The sequence below is a fragment of the Pan paniscus genome, chromosome 19, assembly GCF_029289425.2.
Source record: "Pan paniscus chromosome 19, NHGRI_mPanPan1-v2.0_pri, whole genome shotgun sequence".
In the NCBI taxonomy this organism is placed as follows: domain Eukaryota; kingdom Metazoa; phylum Chordata; class Mammalia; order Primates; family Hominidae; genus Pan; species Pan paniscus.
In genome coordinates this window covers 65,797,416-65,818,337 of record NC_073268.2, presented here as the reverse complement: position 1 = coordinate 65,818,337, position 20,922 = coordinate 65,797,416, and the positions used below count along the sequence as shown (strand labels likewise).

The 20,922-nt window shown below is 39.4% G+C and overlaps 1 protein-coding gene across 1 annotated transcript in view; it reads left to right on the top strand.

Annotated features, from left to right (window-relative positions):
- The window catches only part of SPOP (speckle type BTB/POZ protein), a 79,083-nt gene that overhangs the window by 44,790 nt on the left and 13,371 nt on the right, over positions 1-20,922 (top strand). Inside the window, exons 2-5 of the mRNA XM_003818042.4 lie at positions 10,710-10,853; positions 11,520-11,641; positions 14,200-14,351; positions 14,477-14,604. Of these exons, the coding sequence (XP_003818090.1) occupies positions 10,776-10,853; positions 11,520-11,641; positions 14,200-14,351; positions 14,477-14,604 (480 nt within the window). The 5' untranslated portion in view covers positions 10,710-10,775. The remainder of the gene's footprint in view (positions 1-10,709; positions 10,854-11,519; positions 11,642-14,199; positions 14,352-14,476; positions 14,605-20,922) is intronic.

The window sequence follows — 20,922 nt, the reverse complement described above, 5'->3', positions numbered from 1 at the left end:
ATTTTTTTTGCTGACTGGAAAAGTTGCATCCAAAGTGAGAATTATTCCATATTTTAACCTTTGAGCTGGCTGCTAAGGTCTCCTTGGGGACAAGGACAGTTTGTAGTTATTTATAGCCTGAAAGAAGAGCAGTAAGCCTGTAAACTGCCAGCACACACCGAAGCTTGATAGTCAGAGCATTCTGTTGTTATCCTGTTGGGTTTAGTGACTTGAGAGTCATGTACCTTCTTGTTCATCTTCAGCTTGCCTTGATCTATCTAGATGAACCTTACTAGCTAGGCATTTCTATAAAATTATAACACAGATTGAGGAGAGGAAGGAGAAGTAGGCTTTTTATGTACAAGTGCATATCTAATCCTCACAATCATTTTAGAATCTATACTTACCTAAGAAATACCTGTAAACTGGGAAAATCTTAAAAGTACTGACTTGAACACATAATACTATGCTTGTTTCTAGGTTTTCCTTATATACAACAGTTACAAAGTAGTTCAGCTCTTAATTAGAGAAATATTTGGCTATGCCAGAAATGTGTTCTACATCTTAGCCTGGTATAGAAAAAATTTAGTTATATGCCTAGTCATGTTTTTACATATGTACATATTTACACTGGTCTGTATTTAATAAATGTTAGTTATCTTTTCTCCATACATCCAGAATCCAACCCAGTGTCAGATACAAAAACAATAGATCAAATGTAAGTAGATGCTAAGGATTTCCCTCACTTAATATATTGGAATTTTATTATAATATATAGTATTTAACTTGAGGCAAGGCACAGTGGCTCACGCCTGTAATTTGGGAGGCCGAGGTGGGTGAGGAGTTCGAGACCAGCCTGACCAACACAGTGAAACCCCGTCTCTACTAAAAATACAAAAATTACCTGGGCATGTTGGTGGGCGCCTGTAATCCCAGCTACTTGGGAGGCTAAGGCAGGAGAATTGCTTGAACCCGGGAGGTGGAGGTTGCAGTGAGCCGAGACCATGCCATTGCACTCCAGCGTGGGCAACAAGAATGAAACTCTGTCTGGAAAAAAAAAAAAGAAGAATTTAACTTGAAATAACTTAAGAGTTTAGCTTGGGTTCCTGACAGCTGCTGTAATGGTACTTCTATAACCAGGATTGACTTATTCTGGGAAATGTACTTTTTTCACTATTGTCTTGTGGATTCAGGAACTCCCCCCATAGCTCTGTACGTTTCCCTTTTCTTCCGTTTTCTTGGATTTGAAAAGATTTTTAATCAGGGAAGGGTATAAATAGTTTTGTAATGTACTCAATAAATTCTTAAAGTTGGAGTGACTTGATAGTTTTCTTTTTAAAATGTTTTATTGTTTTAAAAGTATGCCTGGATTCCTATAGCTACATTCATTCAACAACTCCTAAACTTTAATTTATTAACTAGAACTCATTAGGGAAAAATGATCCCAAAAGAGAAGGAGTCTAATTGCTCAACCAAAATTTCATTGAACAAATATTTACTGAGTGCCTGTTATGCCATTCTAGGCACAGGGGGATACTATTCTCGTTGAGCTTAACTTCTAGTAGGGAACACAATAGACAAGTGAAAAAATAAAAACAAGATAATTTCAGGTAGTGGTAATAAAGAAGAAAATAAAATAGGGTAATGTGATGAGAGGAACAGGCTAGAAGTGGAAGCGGCTTCAGATTGGGTGGTCAGGGAAGACTCCTCTGAAGATACTTCATTTGCTAGGAGACCTAAATGACAAGAAGGACCCACCTATAAAAAGACCTGAGGGAAGAAAGAGCTTTCTAGTCTGAGGAAAGAGCCCAATGTGTTTGTGGATTAGAGTTAAAGGCCTGAGTGACTAAAACATCAGGATTGAGAAGATTGTTAGAGAAGGTCAGGGAGGTATGCTGAGGCCATGGTGGTCATGACGAAAAGGTTGATTTTACTCAGATAGCAATGGAGGCCACTGAAGAATTCCTTTCTTGTCTCTCATGTGGGTCTCGATGTATAAGCCTCTTCACAACTTGGAAAAATTAATTGTAAAGGCTGCTAATTCCTTTTTAAATTTTGTAATTTACTATTTGAATAGGTAATATATTTACATGGTTCAAAATTCAGAAAGTATTAAGAGGAATACAGTGGGACTTCTTCCCACTCAGGTGTACCCAGTTTCCTTCCATGGGAGTAACCAGCATCCCTAGAGCCTTGTGTCTTTTGGGAGATATTCTGTATGTTAAAACAAATGTATATTTTCTATTAAAAAATGGAGCTTCCTTATTTTTTAAGAGATGCATATTATTACATTATCTGTATCATAGTTTATTTAATCCACTGTTGATGAACTTTTAGGTTATTTCCATTTTCACGTGTTTTATAAATAGTCCCCACAGTGAAAAACCTTTTATATTTGTCATTTAAAACATATCAGTAGGGATACATTTCTAGAAGTGAAATTGCTGGATTAAAGGGGATGCACATTTTTTACTCTGATAGACATTGCCCTTCACAGAGATTGTAACAATTTATACACCAACCAGAAATGTTTTCTTTACCCTGGGTAAGTGTTATCAAACATTTTGATCTTTGCCAATTCAGTGGGTGAATCAATGTGTGATTTAATTTGCATTTTTATCTTGAATGAGAGTTGAACATCCTTTCATATATTTAAGAACCATTGGGTATTTCCATTTCTGTACACCGTTGGTTGTTCTTTGCCCATTTTTCTGTAAGGCTGTGGACTTTTTTCTTGATCTCTAGATTCACTTGGTATCAGTAATCCCCCTATAGGTGCAGTGTAAGAATTTAAAAAATGAAAACAGGCTGGGCACAGTGGTTCATGCCTATATTCCCAGTGCTTTGAGAAGCCAAGGCAGGAGGATTGCCTGGGGCCAAGAGTTTGAGACCAGCCTAGGCAACATAGCAAGACTCTGTCTATACAAATTTTTTAAAAAAAAAATTTAAAAGAAAGAAAACAAACAAAAAAACAGGCATCTTTAATTTGTAAAGTTTTACAAAGCATGAACCTGATAAAAGACATAAGAGAACCTCAGTCTTTCCTTTGCTGATTGAGGTCTGTCTGAAGCCCTGAGTTTCATTTTAAGCAGTGTCTCTAAAAATTTTTTAAGTATATTTAGTATTTTGTTGGACTAGATTGAACTGCAGAAAGTTTACTCATAACAAATATTCAAAAGTCATTTAAACCTTGCAACAGTAGAAGTCAGTATGACCTGTAATAACTACCCTTGGGGTAATGAGAAGGAAAAGATTACCTCCTGGGCTGTGTATGATTGAGCACACTGTAACAGAAGAAACAAAAGGCTCCTTTTGGTCACATTAGTTTCTCAAAAATTAGTATACAAAAGTCTTACAGTTTTTTTGTTTGTTTGTTTGTTTTTGCAATTGTCATCAATCTTTTTGGCATCTTCTGTTTTGGAAAACGCAAACATCTCGGGTTGAAAATAGTTATGACACTGGGGCTTTTCTTTACTTGGAAACTGTACAAAGCTTTAAACCAGAAGAAAGCAGAGAGAGAGGCTTTTAAAAAGTCCCTAACAGACCATTCTCTGGTCTGTTCCCAGCCATCTAGCTTGTACATGCTGTGTATTATGTTGAACCACATGAAATTGCTGATATTCAACTATTTTTGTCATATAAAACAACAGTTTCATGATTCAATCTAATATCTTCACAATCTTGTTCCTGTCATCTTAAAACTGATGGATATAAGTAAGGCTAATTCATAGATATCATGTATGAGATTCATGCCTCTCTCTCTGTTAACTGGTTGATTTTATTTTAATTCTCTGGATAAGTAGATTAGACTGATGATGGAGAAATGCTCATGGGAAATAAGTGAAAGATTTAAAAAGTGACTGCACAAGCTGTCTGTGTAACACTTTTCAGAGGGTGTTCTAGCCTAGTTCTGTAAATACTGCAAAATAAACTATTGGGACATTTTCCTTTATTGTACAGGGAATTTGTCTTCTATCTTGAAAGAATTCTGATTATGCAAGAGTTTAGTTCAGATTAGTTACTGATTTTTGTTTTCAAAATGAAATTATAACAAGGCTTTCTCCTCTTGTAGAATAAATATATACTTGATACTGGATGAAAAACTCAGTTTTACCAGGACCGGGATTAGAGGTACCGGGCTGGGAGTTTTGGGCTTTGTAATATAATTTATCTGAAATAACAAATTATTCTCATTACATTGCAAATCTGATATACTCAGCATTGTTCAAAGGGCTGTTTTAGAGATACGTGAAAAAAAACCAGAAAACTTAATGAACTTGAATGCAACTGGATGAGTGTTTCAGTCATCAGAGTATTTTTTTTTTTTTTTTTTTTTTTGAGATAGAGTCTTGCTGTGTTGCAGGCTGGAGTGCAGTGGCACCAACTCGGCTCTCTGCAACCTCTGCCTCCCAGGTTCAAGCGATTCTCCTGCTTCAGCCTCTTGAGTAGCTGGGATTATAGGCACGTGCCACCACGCACGGCTAATTTTTGTGTTTTCAGTAGAGACGGGGTTTCGCTATGTTGGTCAGGCTGGTCTTGAATTCCTGACCTCATGATCCGCCCACCTCGGGCTCCCAAAGTACTGGGATTACAGGTGTGAGCCACCACGCCTGGCCTTCATCAGAGTATTTGTACTGAATTCCTTGAGTTCCAGGCAGGCTGTGCTAGGTGATAAGGGATAGATAGAATAGTTGCAGGTTCTGTTTAAGGAGCTTAAAGTCTACAGGAGTCAGCAGAAGTGTTCATAAGTATAAAAGAAGGCAGGAAAGAAGTGCACCGTAGGTTCAGTTGAAAGCATTATCTGTGCATCACGACAGCATTACAGGTTGAATATCCACTTATCGGAAATGCTTGGGACCAGAGTGTTTTGGATTTCAGATTTTTCCAGATTTTTTGGAATAGTTTTGTTATGTACTTACTGGTTCAACATTCCTAATCTGAAATCCAAAGTGTTCCAACGAGCATGTCATGTCAGTGCTCAAAAACTTTTGGATTTTGGAACTTTTCAGAGCAGGGATACTCATCTGTAATTCGTTTTTTTTTTTTTTTTTTGTCCTTCTGTCTGTCCTCCAAAGTTTAATATTCTAGTTAGAAATTATATTGTTGGCTTGAATCACATCAAAACTGGTTAATGACTTCATAGTCTTATAATACCCACTAGAAAGCATTCCATTAGAGATTTTTATTAGTTGCTAGCTGATACTACCTTCGTTGGAAATTAAGCAGTATTACAGTTGACAGAGATATTTTAAAGTGCATTTTTTTATGTAACTCGAAGAGGTCTGTTCTCACAGGTCAGAATTTAATAGAGTAAGCAGGAAAATAAATGGTGGTATATGTTCAGCCTCAGAGTTTGAGCGTACTAGAAAGTTTGGTAAGCTTTGGAAAATAAATTTCTCAATAGAGAATGCAGACAGACTGTCTTAACTTGTTTGAAGGCAGGAGCAATATATTTTGGCTTTAGCTGTCTGCTGCAGAGGTTCTCGAACTCTAACCCTCAGGTAGGTCTCCTCTTTTCTAAAATTTTTTTCTGCTGGTCATCTGCAGCAGTTGGCATGAAGTGCTAGAGAGTTCATGTAGCACTAGGCTACTTTGCTGATGAATACTTTGCCCATAGTTCCTGCTACGAGTGAAATTAATTAGACTTGTGCTGTCCTAGTCAATTTCCTTTCCAGCAGGTTGTTTGGTTAGAGCTCCTCAGAGTCTGAGACAGATTCTCCAGTTCTGCTGGCTGTGAGGTTAGAGATTTTTAAAAATTAGAAGAAGGGAAAAGATGTAGCTACAAAATAAGTCAGAAGCAAAAAAAGGTGGGAAAAAATGGTCAAGATCAAAGTAGTAGTTTCTTTTTTCTGGTTATAATAATGAACCAAGGATGAGTAACAACAATTAAGGCATTAAAATAAACCGGTTATTAAAATTTGGCCTTTTCCTGGGCTTAGATAATTCATAAATTGTTCATTGTTAGATCAGTTTGAAGTTTTTTTAACCTCAAAATAAGTTCAAATTGGTATTTTAGGATTACTCAGTGTAGAGCTGTGCCTATAATCCACCTCTCCAGAGCCAAATTTTTTGTTCTTAACTAACGCATAAAATCAAACCTTCATTGCCACCCTGTCCCAAAGTAGGAATTTTGAAATTTCATTCTGGCCATTAATGATAATTGGGATTTGTAAAACTAGCTCATTTATACTTACTTGTTAATGGAAAAATAAAACAGTTCTTTAAGAATGTGTTTTCCATCAAATGCAAGCCTATCTTGGAGGTGAACACAGTAGCATTTGGCTTCTTTTCTTCATGTTATCATGGAATCATAAATTGCACAAGCCAGGGAGGCCCAAATGCCACTGCAGTGCTTAGGTTGCTAGCTTAAGTGAGACAGCACACCATGTTAGCTTCATTTGTGATTTCACAGATTCTTTAATTGTAAATTCCTGGCCGGGCGTGGTGGCTCATGCCTGTAATCCCAGCACTTTGGGAGGCCGAGGTGGGCAAATCACGAGGTCAGGAGATCGAGACCATCCTGGCTAACATGGTGAAACCCTGTCTCTACTAAAAATACAAAAAATTAGCTGGGCATGGTGGCGGGTGCCTGTAGTCCCAGCAACTCAGGAGGCTGAGGCAGGAGAATGGCATGAACCCGGGAGGCGGAGCTTGCAGTGAGCCAAGATCGCCACTGCGCTCCAGCCTGGGCGACAGAGAAAGATTCCGTCTCAAAAAAAAGGAAATTCCTGTAAGATAGTGTTTATGACCATGGGAATAACATCTCATTCCATTTATGAGTATTACTCTGTGAAAGTGCAACTGTAGGTTATTAATCTCCTTGTTTATTATTTAAGTAGTCAGTGAATATTTGTGAGTTGAGTTATTGTGTGATTTGTTGTTACTTTTTTTTTTTCCTCTGTCTCCCAGGCTAGAGTGCAATGGTGACATCTTGGCTCACTGCAACCTCCACCTCCACCTCCTGGGTTCAAGCTACTCTCTGTCTCAACCTCCCAAGTAGCTGGGATTACAGGCACGCATTATCACACCCGGCTAATTTTTGTATTTTTAGTAGAGATGGGGTTTCGCCATGTTGGCCAGGCTGATCTCGAACTCCTGACCTCAGGTGACCCGCCTGCCTTGGCTTCCCAAAGTGCTGGGATTACAGGCATAAGCCACCATGCCCAGCCTGTTGTTACTTGTTATACCTCTTTCTGCAGAGGATTTGAGGCAGATTCCAAAAATACTTAACATATAAAAGATTAAAAGTTGAGAGAATTATAGCAAAGGGAATAATTAAGAAAATAAAACTATTATAGAATGAACTATAATAAAACTATTATAGAATGATCCTGTATAAAATATAGCATCTAAAGCAGGCATATGGGCTTATAGTTTTAAAAGATGAGTCACAAACTTGTCTCAGGATTTCTTAGTAGCCAAGCAAGGAGGGCAACATGATCAGTTATAAGATTCATATTGTTTGGCCTTTGAAAACAAACTAGGTGTTCAGGAAATTTCTCCCTTGTATATTATAAACCAGAGATGTGTGATATAATGGAATATATCCTTACACAATTGCTCCAATATCAAAACGATAAAAATAAAGCAGAACACTACAAAAAGTAGTTTATACCCAAGTACCTGTCATCCCTAATTAACAGATATTTGTATTATCATATTTTCTTTGTATCCTTATTTTAAAAGAATCGCAAGAGATAAACTTGAAGCATCTTATATTATTTTCCCAGTCTCCTTCTCCTTCCTTCCCTCTCCCAGTATGAAACTGATATATAGGCTGTCAAGGCTGTTTTTTGTTGTTGTTGTTGTTGTTGTTGTTGTTTTTTACTTTTACTGTATCGTATATCTGTAAATAATATATAAACCTTAAATTTGCATAAATAATATACTGTACATGTCATTCCTAAACTTGCTTTTTTTTATTAGCTCCGTGTTTGATGTCCATGGTGCTGTAGATCTAGTTCTTTTATTTTATTTTATTTTTTGAGATGGAGCTTCGCTCTTGTTGCCCAGGCTGGAGTGCAATGGTGCGATCTCGGCTCACCACAACCTCCACCTCCCAGGTTCAAGCGATTCTCCTGCCTCAGCCTCCGGGGTAGCTGGGATGACAGGCGCATGCCACCACAGCCAGCTAATTTTGTGTTTTTAGTAGAGACAGGGTTTCTCCATGTTGGTCAGGCTGGTCTCGAACTCCCAACCCCAGGTAATCCTCCCACCTCAGCCTCCCAAAGTGCTGGGATTACAGGCGTGAGCCACCGTGTCCAGCCTAGTTCATTAATTTTAAATTCTGAAGTATAGTTTTCTATTATATGGAAATAATACAAATTAGTTACTATTCCCCTACTAAAGATTTTCAGTGTGTTTCTAGTTTTCACTGTTATTAATGGTGCCGCATTGAAAACCCTTGTCTGTATCTTGTGCCCACGTGTAGCGTTTCTCTAGGACAGCAGTTCTCAAAGGATCATCTGGGAACTTGTTAGAAATGCAAACTTGGGCCCATCCCAAATCTCTGAATCAGAAACTCTGGGGGTGGGGCCAGCAATCTGTTTAAAAGGAGATTGTGGTGCACTCTACACTTCAGAATCACAGCTCTAGCACATGTATCGTTAAAAGTGGAGTTACTAAGTTTTAGGGTACATGTATTTTCCACTGTACTAGATAACACCCAATTGATTTCACAGAAATAATTTATATATCAATTTTTTATTAAGTCCCTTTGTCATGTGTTACAAGCTTTTTTTTTTTTTTTTTTAGTTTGTCTTTTGGCTTTGTTTATGGTGCTTAAAAATTGTAACCAAATTCACCAATTAAAAAAAATTGTGGCCAGGCGTAGTGGCTCATCCCTGTAATCCTAGCACTTTGGGAGGCCAAGGTGGGCATACTGCTTGAGTCCAGGAGTTCAAGACCAGCCTGGGCAACATGGCAAAACCCTGTCTCCACAAAAAAATACAAAAAATTAGCAAGGTGGTATGGTGGTGCACGCCTGTAGTCCTAGCTACTCAGGAGGCTGAGGTGGGAGGATTGCTTGAGCCTGGGAGGCAGAGGTTGTAGTGAGCCAAGATTGCGCCACTGTGCTGCAGCCTGGGTTACAAAGTGAGACCCTGTCTCAAAAAAAATAGTAAAAATTGTATATATTTGAGGTATGCAGCATAATGTTTTGATTTGCATATGCATAGTGAAATGATTACTATAATCAAACCAATTAACATATCCATTATCTGACAGTTACCGTGTGTGTGTGTGTGTGTGTGTGTGTGTGTGTGTGTGTGTGTGTGCGTGCGCATGCGCACGTGTTCCCGCGTAGGTGGTAAAAGCACCTAAAATCTCTTCTGGCAAACTTCCATTATACAATACAATATTATTAAGTATAGCCCTCATGTTGTACAGTAGATCTCTAGATGAATTCATCCTACCCATCTGCAACTTTGTACCCCTTGACCTACATCTCCCCAGTCCCACTCCCTCATCCCCAAGTTCACCAGTTTTTTTAATGGCTTTGGTATTTAGAAAGGCTTTTGGAGGGAAGAATTTTGAGTTGGATTTGATTTGCTACTGAGACACCCCATTGAGATATATAACAGTTATTGGAGAATGGTCTGAGGCTTATGAGAGAGGTGAGAGTTGTAGAGATTTGGAAAACTTGTATAAAGGTAGAAATTTGACATTGTTGGGATGGATGAAATTGCCATAAAGATATGTCTGACTGGTGAAAAAACAAAAAATTGACACAGAGAATGTAGATTGAGAAAATGATTGAGGATTAAATGATGGGGAGCAACAGTGGACGAAGATAATCTAGTAAAGGAGACTGAGGAATGATCACAAAACAGAGCAAGGAGAAGAATCTGAAATATCGAGTGATGACAGGAATGTAAGCAGGGAGAGATCACGAATGCTGCAGAGAAAGGAATACATCTAAGAAAGGTGTAAAAATATTCCCCTTCAAGAGAGCAGCTAGCAATGGGTTGAGGAATAGAAGATTCCTTAAGTTTGCAGTGAAGCATAGGAGAAGATGAAGCAAACTTAGAGAGGGTAACAAGGTCATTTTGCTTTAGGAGTAGAGTATTTTTACCCCAAAGGAAGGAGCCCATGGCAAGTTATGTCTGGTGGTAATGATGCTGTCTCCTCTTCAGGCAGCCTTTTCGTAGATATACTTTAAATACCCTTTGAATAAATTCATTCAGCAATAGAGTTATTGAGTATTGTGCAGAGGTATAGGGTGATATAATTGTGACTAGGTGACTACTTTACATTAGATAGTCTTCTCTGATGTTAACATTTAAATTTAGGACCTCGGCTGGGTGTGGTGGCTCACGCCTGTAATCCCAGCACTTTGGGAGGCCAAGGAGGGTGGATCACCTGAGGTCGAGAGTTCAAGACCAGCCTGACTAACATGGAGAAACCCCGTCTCTGCTAAAAATACACAATTAGTCAGGTGTGGTGGTGCATGCCTATAATCCCAGCTACTCGGGAGGCTTAGGCAGGAGAATCACTTGAACCCAGGAAAGGCGGAGGTTGCGGTGAGCCGAGATCGCACCACTGCACTCCCGTCTGGGCAACAAGAGCGAAACTCTTATCAGGAAAAAAAAAAAAAAATGTTAGGACCTCAGTGGTAAGGAGCCACTCAAACAATGTGGAGACAAAATTTCCAGCCTCTATCAGGTCAAACAATAGTTAGGATCGTATCTTAATAATCTAATAAAGTTTTCTTGCTTCTTGGATCTGACCAGGGTGAAGAGGGAACAGAAATCTTTGCCCCCTGACTTTGGAAATCTCGTTTAACCTTCAAACTGGCGATGTCAAGGGTTCCAAGTCCTCCACCTCCGGCAGAAATGTCGAGTGGCCCTGTAGCTGAGAGTTGGTGCTACACACAGGTAAGTTGAAGTTTTCAGCCTGTGAATCTTGCATCTGGGGAGGATTTGGTGGACGAAAGGAGTAGGATTGCTTTTCTACATTGGGCTTCTTGCTTTCTCTGGAACATAACTGCCAAAGAGCACATAGATAAGGTACTTGTTAGCCTCAGGTTCCTTAGTTTTCCATGTGGAATCTAAATTCCCTAGGCTAGTGTTTTTCAGTGGAGGTTGAAAGGGGGAATCTTTGAAACTAGATCTGCTTACATTGCCCTTGATGAAAGTGTGTTCTGAGTTTCCTCTGCTGGGGAAACAAGTTTGAGATGTGCAACCCCAGGCAGTGACATCAACATTTTAATAACAGAGACCCATTTTAAGTACGGTTTTATCATATGCTTTCCCAGCCCTGTCCATGGTGGTGGTGGGTTTTTTGTTTTTTGTTTTTCCTATATGTTTCTCTCACTTTCCATCCAGTGTTCTCAGCAGCTGAAAAAAGTTATAAAAGCTATTGGTCAGTGTGAGATTTCTTAAAATGTGGATGAGGAACATAAGGTGAGAAAAACCTGAAAACTGCTATCTTCCTATCAGGATCATGCAGAGGGAGGGAGGGGAAATGATAATCTGCCCTTCATCCTGTTTTTCCAGGTTGTCCACTTCCTATTTAATTGCTTCCTGTTTTTCTATCAACAGATCAAGGTAGTGAAATTCTCCTACATGTGGACCATCAATAACTTTAGCTTTTGCCGGGAGGAAATGGGTGAAGTCATTAAAAGTTCTACATTTTCATCAGGAGCAAATGATAAACTGAAATGGTGAGGAAGAATACATCTAACTGTAAAAATTTTTCTGAAGTTGTCTGTTTTGTTTGGTTTTATGGGACACTGACAAGAATGTAATTTCCATGAAGGCCAGGACTTTTGTTTTGTTCTTACTGTATTTCCCAGTGCCTAGCACAGTGCCTGGCACATAATAGGTACTCACTAAATGTTTGTTGAACTAATTCAATGAGTATATCAGAAATCAGCAAACTCAAGCTATAGGGTAATGTAAATAAATAAAGAAAGCCAGTGTTATAAATGATATCCATAAATGGAATGACTGGTGACTGCTTGGCAAACTAGTGAGTGTTCTTCTAAAAGAGGTGCTGGCTACTCAGCTCCAGCTAACTATAGCTATGCATGAGTAAGGGCTGACCCTTGCCAGATTTTCTGATTTTTCAAGAAAAGCAAGAAATCTAGATTTTAACATAAAAATCTCTTTACTTTTAAATTGCCTGCTTTTAAACAAGAAAGGGGATTTATTTGCTTATGTAACTGTATTGACAGGGTATAGGATGGGTTTGAAGGTAGCTTGATCCAGCAAGCCAGTGGTTAGAGTAAGAACACCATCTCTGCCCCGGCCCTGTTCTCCACGCTCTTGGACATCTCAGGTCTGGCTTCTCTTGTGCTTAAGGGATAACTGGCAGTACCAATGGGTATAATCTACTACATGCTAGCAAAAGTCTTTGAGCTTTCTCTGAACTGTGTGGCCAGGAATATGTCGTACATGCACCAATTGTTTTACGTTTGCGTTCCCTGAACCAATCCCTGGAGCAGGGAAAATATGATCCAGGAGTGAGGATCAGTCTCATTCAGACTATGTGTCATCTTGCCTGAGGAGCAGGCAGTTGAGGATACAACCATATACCCACGGCAAAGACCAAAACGCATGTCTCTGAACCACCAGTTTTGACCTCTGATAACCCACCAAAACTTATTTTTTCATTCATTTAGTATTTTTTGGCTATATATTGTGCATTTTACTACTAAGTGTTGAGAGAGATGTTTATTCTTAGACATTGTATTTAAATCCTCATCATTAGCAAGGTGTATAGTAATGTATGTAGCATATGCACTCCCTAGAGAGACACTGGATTGGGCCACCTGTTTGAGAGAGGTGCAATAATACAGATAAGGCTTAAGGATACATATGACCTGTGTATTGCATGTGGTAGAAGCAGTGCCTGAAACCCATGCATTTGACTAATGACATTTACAACTTAGTTGAACCTATTCTGTCTGAATTTTGTTTTGATCTCTCCGTAACAGATTGGCATCTCTAACACTATTTAGAAGTCTGGCCTGGAATTCTATGCTGCATAATGATAATTTACTTTTGTCTATGCTTCCTTCATATTGCCTCTTTTATTTTAGTCTTAGAATATTGTTGCCAGATTGGTAAAATATCTATAAAAGATTATGTATATTATTATCTATAAAAGATTATTCACACTTTTTTTTTTTTTTTGAGACAGAGTCTCACTCTATCGCCCAGGCTGGAGTGCAGTGGCACGATCTCGGCTCACTGCAACCTCTGCCTCCTGGGTTAAAGTGATTCTCCTGCCTCAGCCTCCAGAGAAGCAGGGATTACAGGTGCCCGCCAGCACGCCTGGTATTTTTAGTAGAGACAGGATTACACCATGTTGGTCAGGCCATTCTCGAACTTAAGTGATCTGCCTGCCTTGGCCTCCCAAAGTGCTGGGATTACAGGCATGAGCCACCGTGCCTGGTCCACACATTTCTTTTTTTTTTCTTTTTCTTTTTTGAGATGGAGTTTCGTTCTTGTTACCCAGGCTGGAGTGCAGTGGTGTGATCTCAGCTCACTGCAACCTCTGCCTCCCAGGTTCAAGCGATTCTCCTGCCTCAGCCTCCTGAGTAGCTGGGATTACAGGCGCCTGCCACCACGCCCAACTAGTTTTTTTCTTTATTTTTTATTTTTAGTAGAGACGGGGTTTCACCACGTTGGCCAGGCTGGCCTCGAAGTCCTGACCTCAAGTGATGCGCCCGCTTTGGCCTCCCAAAGTGCTGAGATTACAGGGGTGAGCCACCGCACCCAGCCTGTTGTTTACTTTTTAAAAGGTGACCCATTTTGCTTTACGAAAGTGGTTCCCAGCCAGGTGTGGTTGCTTATTCCTGTAATCCCAGCACTCTGGGAGGCTGAGGCAGACGGATCGCTTGAGCTCAAGCATTCAAGACCAGCCTGGGCAATATGGTGAAACCCCATCTCTACAAAAATTAGCTGGCCATGGTGGGGCACATCTGTAGTCCCCGCTACTCAGGAGGCTGGGGTGGGAGGATCACCTGAGCCCAGGGAGATCGAGGTTGCAGTAAGCCATGATCATACCACTGCACTCCAGCCTGGACGACAGAGTAAGACCATGTCTCAAAAAAAAAGAGAAAAAAGTTGTTCCCAACTAGTCATCCTACTGAATTATATTCTTCTATGGGGCCTGCATTTGTTTTTTAAACATCTCCCTCTCTTGAGTCTGATTTCCAGTTCTATCAAAATGGATGCTTTTGACATTTTTTTTTTTTCTATCTGTTTTGGACAGGTGTTTGCGAGTAAACCCCAAAGGGTTAGATGAAGAAAGCAAAGATTACCTGTCACTTTACCTGTTACTGGTCAGCTGTCCAAAGAGTGAAGTTCGGGCAAAATTCAAATTCTCCATCCTGAATGCCAAGGGAGAAGAAACCAAAGCTATGGGTAAATGTTCTCCTCTTTGTTCAACTCTTAAGTTTCACATCCAGAAGTTTCCTACACTGACAAGTTGTGGCTTTGATCTGGTTTTTGCGTAACCTTAAATATGACTTTTTTTTTTCCCACCCCAGAGAGTCAACGGGCATATAGGTTTGTGCAAGGCAAAGACTGGGGATTCAAGAAATTCATCCGTAGAGATTTTCTTTTGGATGAGGCCAACGGGCTTCTCCCTGATGACAAGCTTACCCTCTTCTGCGAGGTGAGTCCTTGTATTCTGCTGAGACTAGCAGTTCCCAGATCTGATGAGTATTGGTAGACTTAATTATATTGTATCAGGGATGTAGAGTAAGAAAAAACCCCAAGTGGAGTAGTGCTGCACAAATGTTATTTATGTGACTGATTGAGCTACCTGATGATTTCAAGGTTGTTGGGCATCTCAGCTTTCCACTTGTTACTGTTCTTAAAAACAAAGGTTGTATGTATGCTACCTTGGTATGTGTCTGTTTTAAGTTGCTTGGGTCAGGAGTTTTCACTGTGGGATTTTTTTCAGATAGCATTTGAAAGGACTGTCACATCAAGCTAAATATGTGTATCTGTTGTTTATACTTTCTGGCTCCTTAAGTGTGAGGGCCATGTGTGTTTGCAGATTACTTACCTTTTCTGCTCTTTGAACTAGATTCTTATCAAGAGTTGAGGCCTATGGTTTGTCTTGCTGGAGTAATTGTGAAATAAGAAGGTGAGAACCATTTTTTTTCTAGGGTGAAGGCTATGTAAAGCTCTCTAACTCAGAGTTAGCTCAGAGAGTTACCTGTAGTCAGTTAGGGAAGTCCTCTCACCAGTGACCTAAGAGCTTTTCCCAGGTTTACAGGAGAAGCCTTGAAATAAAATTCCCAAACCAAGAATGAGTTGGAAAGTGGTTTCTTTAATGAGTATATACTGATTAGTCATTTCATGCTGTTATGAATACATTTAGAAATACTGACAAGCTCACAGTGTAATAAATGAATAAAATCTCCAGTCAACTGGGGCATTAGTGTTCCCTGCACATAGGTTGAGGAACCACTTTCTGAGCAGCACCGCTTGATAATAATAAACAGTGTATCATCATGGGGGATGGTACAGTTGTTCCCCAATTGCCAACTCGCTCTGTCAAATAATAGGCTCACACTGTGAGTTAATGACAGTTTCAAAGGCATATCACCACCTGAGTAGCAGGGAAGGGAGTCCCTTAGGAATCTTGCCCTTTTGCAGAAAAGGCCTAGCGGTCGGTAGCAGGCTTATGTATTGCTTTCTTTCTTTCTTTTTTTTTTTTTTTTTTGAGACAGAGTCTTGCTCTGTCACCCAGGCTAGAGTGCAGTGGCGCAACCTTGGCTCACTGCAACCTCTGCCTCCCAGATTCAAGTGATTCTCCTGCCTTAGCCTCCCAAGTAGCTGGGATTATAGGTGTATGCCACCAGGCCTGGCTAATTCTTGTATTTTTAGTAGGGATGGGGTTTCACCATGTTGGCCAGGCTGGTCTCGAACTCCTGACCTCAAGTGATCCGCCTGCCTCAGCCTGCCAAAGTGTTGGGATTACAGATGTGAGCCACCACGCCCAGCCAGCCTTCTGTATTGCAACAGAGTAGTTGCAAATGATTAGAAAACTTTGGAGGCAGTTTCTTATAATACCACACTAAATATGTAAAATATAGTTTGCATAATTTGGTATCCCCTCTCCTTTTTAATTACGAAGTAAAAGAAGGAAATACTAGAGTGATAGCATCTGTAATAAATACATAAAATGTGGCAGTTCTTTTATGTCTGATAAACGTGGAGTGTGAATTCTGTGTAAATCTAACGTCACAGATTATACTCAGTTGCCTGAATGAAGAAATGAGAATTTAGTTGGTTTTACATGAGGTTAGATGTTATGTAAACAGATCACAGTTTGAATCTTCACCTATCTTAGAGTCTTGCATTTCAGAAAAATTTAAAAATAGTAGAAAATTCTAGTTTCTATTGGAAATGAAAGCCAATCTTTAAACTGTTCTCTGAAGAAAATCTCCCCTAAATACTGCATCTGGCAGTGTTAGGCAATACCATAACCTTTACTGCAGCTTTTTTGAGTCCACAGTGGGTCCAGCCTTTTCTCATATGCCTCCCCCTCTCTTCCCAATCCATTCCAGCTGCTCCAACCCCTGTCTTCACAGTCTTGATTTGGAAGCCAGTTGGCCTGCCCTCACTTGGCAGTCTCTTATCCTGTGGTTAAATCCGAGGCCAAGTTCCAGCTCGCTTGCTCTCTCCCTTCACTTCCCCATATGAAATTCTCTTAGGAGAAATCCTGTGGTTAAGTTTAGATGTGCCTTGACTTAGATGGGAAGTGAGATGACACTTTAGAAACGAGGAGATGTTGAACAGGGAAACGTCTGCTGGGTTCTGCTGATGCCATCGGTTTCTTACCATCGAACCAGGTGTGCCATCTGTTCCTCTCACACTTCTCTGTTGGCCACAGGTGCCGAGTGTTGCTTCTCATACTTGGGCTTATGCCTAGTGAGACTTGTTTCTGTTCCAAGGCTCTCTGTGGACTTAGTAGCATTCAGCATTGCAAGACGGTTGCGTGGGGGTGTGTATTGGATGTGTGGGTTTTAAGGATGTCTGCAGCTCATCTAAGTTCTTAGCACTTTTCATAGCTAGATCATTTTTGGTGCACATTTTATCCCTTTGACCTGTTGTTTCCCTTCTATCAGTGGAATATTTATAAACACATTTGTTTTAATTCATATTTACATTTTGTTTGTTATTGGTTTGATTAGTATTTTCATATTGTTTAGAGGCTTTTATGAAGTTGATGTCCAGATAGAAATCTAGGTTCTAGTACCCCAGTGCCCCATTCGTCACTCAGCCTTTGACTCAGGCACTTCTCATTCTCATCCTGATACAATAAATACAGTTGTTTCATAGGGATTCTGGTGCTCCCAGAGGCCACAAGAGGGACTCCTATGGTGGAAGACCGAGAAGCACCCTTTTATGTTTGGCCTTTATTTCAGTGGTATTCCTGTTGTTGAATGTTTAAATGAAATTAGATTGTGGACTCTGAAAATGATGAATGGGTGGTCTTGTTTATAATGTGCCCTACATTGAGTTCACTTTCAGACAAAATCAGGCGTGTTCAGGGTGTTATGACTGTAGACACTGAGATCACTTTCAGTTCTCAGTGATGTTTTACCTATTAGGAAATGTGGCAGTTCTTCCAAGTTGTTATTGCTTAGTTAACTTATTTGGAAGCATTTCCAAAGCATTTCCTGAATTGTCCCTTATTACAATCCTTTGAGCTAGGTTTAGTTCTGTTTTCTTCATTTCATGTTACAAGGGGAGAGAAGCAGTGCCTAGGGAGTCAGGAAATTTTTCCTAACATTGTGCAGCAAACTAGTGCGAGGGTCATGTTAGCTCCCTATTTTCTATCTCTAGTCTGCTGCACTACACTAAGTGGAGCTGAATGCCATTCACCCAAGGAAGCACAAACTCGGGTCCCAAGTTTTCTTGACAGAGCATTTACTTTGGTAATGAAAGAGAGAGACATAAGAGTCAGGAGTGGTGGCGCACCCCTGTGGTTCCCAGCTACTCCTGAGGCTGATGCAAGAGGATCACTTGAGCCCAGGAGATCAAGGTTGTGGTGTGCTATGATCGTGCTTGTGAATAGCCATTGCACTCCTACCTGGACAACATAATTAGTCCCTGTCTGTTAAAAAATAAATAAATAAATAAATAGAGACGTGAAGGCATGTTTAAATTCCATTTTAAATTTTCTCTTTAATAATTTGGTCCACAGAAAATCTTCATGAAATAGTTCAGCTTCTATTGACCCTTTTCTCCAGTTATTTATATTGAAAACAAATAGCCATTAGCAATAAAGAAGCATTGTATTCCAACTTTACCATATATGCCTTTGACAGGTAGATAATCCCAGAACCTCTTTGTCATGTTGTAACTAAAGATGAAATATGAAATAACATATAAATGTGAAATATCCAGACACTAATTGACTTTATTTTAATTTTTTAAGAGATGGGATCTTGATCTTGCCCAGGCTGGAGTGCAGTTGCTTAATCATAGCTCACTATAACCTGTAATCCCAGCACTTTCGGAAGCCAAGGTAGGAGGATCATTCAAGCCCAGAAGTTCGAGACCAGCCTGGGCAACATAGTGAGACCCTGTCTCTACAAAAAATTTAAAAATTAGCCAGGTATGATGGCACATGCCTGTAGTCCTAGCTACTTGGGAGGGTGAAGCAGGAGGATTGCTTAAGCCCAGGAGTTGGAGGCTACAGTGAGCTGTGATCACACCGCTACCACTGCACTCCAGCCTGGGCAACAGAGGGAGACCCTGTCTCTAAATTTTTTAAACTAATAGTTTTATACACACACACACACACACACACACACACACACACACTCACACACTTCATAGCCTGGGAATAGGTATTTTTGCTAAATTTTAAATAAATGAATCTATTCATTTTTACCTTTTTATCCTTTAATTATTGGATTATTTGAATATATTATTTGTACTGGATGAAAATACCAATATTTGCTTGTTCTTGACCTACACAAATGGTGATTCAATAGGTAACATCATTGTAGGTTATAAAGCATGAGAATATACTAAACCCACCACTCAACCTAAAAATATGACCAATAACTTGGAACTAACCTGTAATGCTTCTCCCCAATCCCTAAGATTTGTTTCCCCACTCAGAGGATGATAAATAGCTATTTTGAATTTTATGTTATCATGCACTTGTTTATTATTTGTATGTCTGAATAATATATTGTTTAGGTTACTTGTTTTGGAGCTTTATAAAAATGGTGTCAGACTGTATGTAGTCATCTAAGATTTGCTTTTTCACATTATGTTTCTAAAATTTATATAACTATACTTCATCCATATTTAGTGCTGTATATAATAGTCTTGTGTGAATGTATAATTTATTCATTCTTTTGTTGATGGACATTTAGGTTGTTGCTAATCTTTTGCTAGTAGAAATAGTGCTCCTGTTGTAAATAATTTGTAGGCAGTGTCTGTTTTTCCTAGATTGTTTTAATTATATAGAAGTTAAAAAATGTATTTCCCTGGGTTTTACTTTATGTATAGATGAAATGTACAAGAATTGGCACAATCTTTAGTTTTTTATGAAATTTGTTTTTTTAAGAAAAGGATTGACTTTAAAAGTGAGACCCTTTTACAACTTGAAGTTAAGGAGATTATACAGCCTTCCTGAGACATTTTCATGCAGTCATTTATAAGATGACATAAATGTCACAGTCACGTCATCTTCACAGCTGCAGTTCTGAATGAGTCTCCCCAGTCAACTTCATAGGCATTAAAAAAAATCTTTAGTTTTTCTCAGAATGGTCTCATTTTAGCATCATCATTTGCAGAGGAAAACAATCCCTTTCTAAGTTAAAAGTTTGGGCTCTGAAGACTCATTTGTGAATGCCATTTAGAATTTATTTTTAATTAAGCGTATTTAATGTTGGTGAGAGGTGCCAGACATTCAGAGCTCTGGAGACTCCAGGCATCTATATATCTACAGAACAAGCCTGGCTCAGACAATAAAGGTACATTCTCTTTTCTGCTGTGTTCCTGTCTGTGTCCAGAGAGAGGAATTGCCCCAGTGAGAGATGTCACAGCCTTTGGGCCCCACTCATTACCACATGTGCATCTAACCAGCAGAAGGCCCACTGGTAACTATGGTTTGATTATGTGAAATTCAGTTTAGCTCTTCTTGCCAATTCATTTCACCCAGTCTACTAAATTGCCATCAAGTGTTAATGACTTTGGGCTCCTGTCAACCTGGTTTAATTCAAGCTAGGAACCCAGTGCCAAAAGCATTCTCCATTCCCTTCATTGGCCATCCCAGGAGATTCCTGCCTTTCCCTGTGAGAAAGTTGGATTTAATTGGTCTTTTCCTTTTTTTTTTTTTTTAAATTAGTATTTTAGAGCTATAACTGAGAACAGGCAACTTCTACTTTCGGTGTTAATGTTATGTCAAAGAAGTGAGGGTATTAATATGAGAAAGTGGCAGAAGCAAATTAGAGGTCTTATAAAGGACAAGAGAGAATCTCTATGGGATGGTTTGTACTGTGTCCTAGGCTATTAAAATAATGTTATAATCTGGCTCTGATAAATGTGATACTAATGCCAAGTATATTCATAATTGATTAACTTGGCTGTTTCATTGCCCAAGACCATAACAGCTAGTTTTAAACAAATGAATAAATTTCTTGACCTGATAGTAAATATCTCACTCCTGCACAGAAGGAACTACAGGTCATTAACTTTGCCTCTGGGCTTATGACTGCGTTTAAGGGATGACTTGCATCTTGAAGGTTAAAAGAAATCTGGGTCATTAAGGATGTTCCTAAGCTGTCTTTCTCATCTTACTGTTAGGAATAGCAAGAGTGGGGAGCTAATTCTCAAGGTTTGTGAGTTCTGCTTTGAATTTAACTTTTCCAACAGAATGTGATGTAGGAGATGAAGCATAACAACGATTGTTAGGCAGATGACTGATCTGCAGTGTCCTATCTACAGTTGGGCA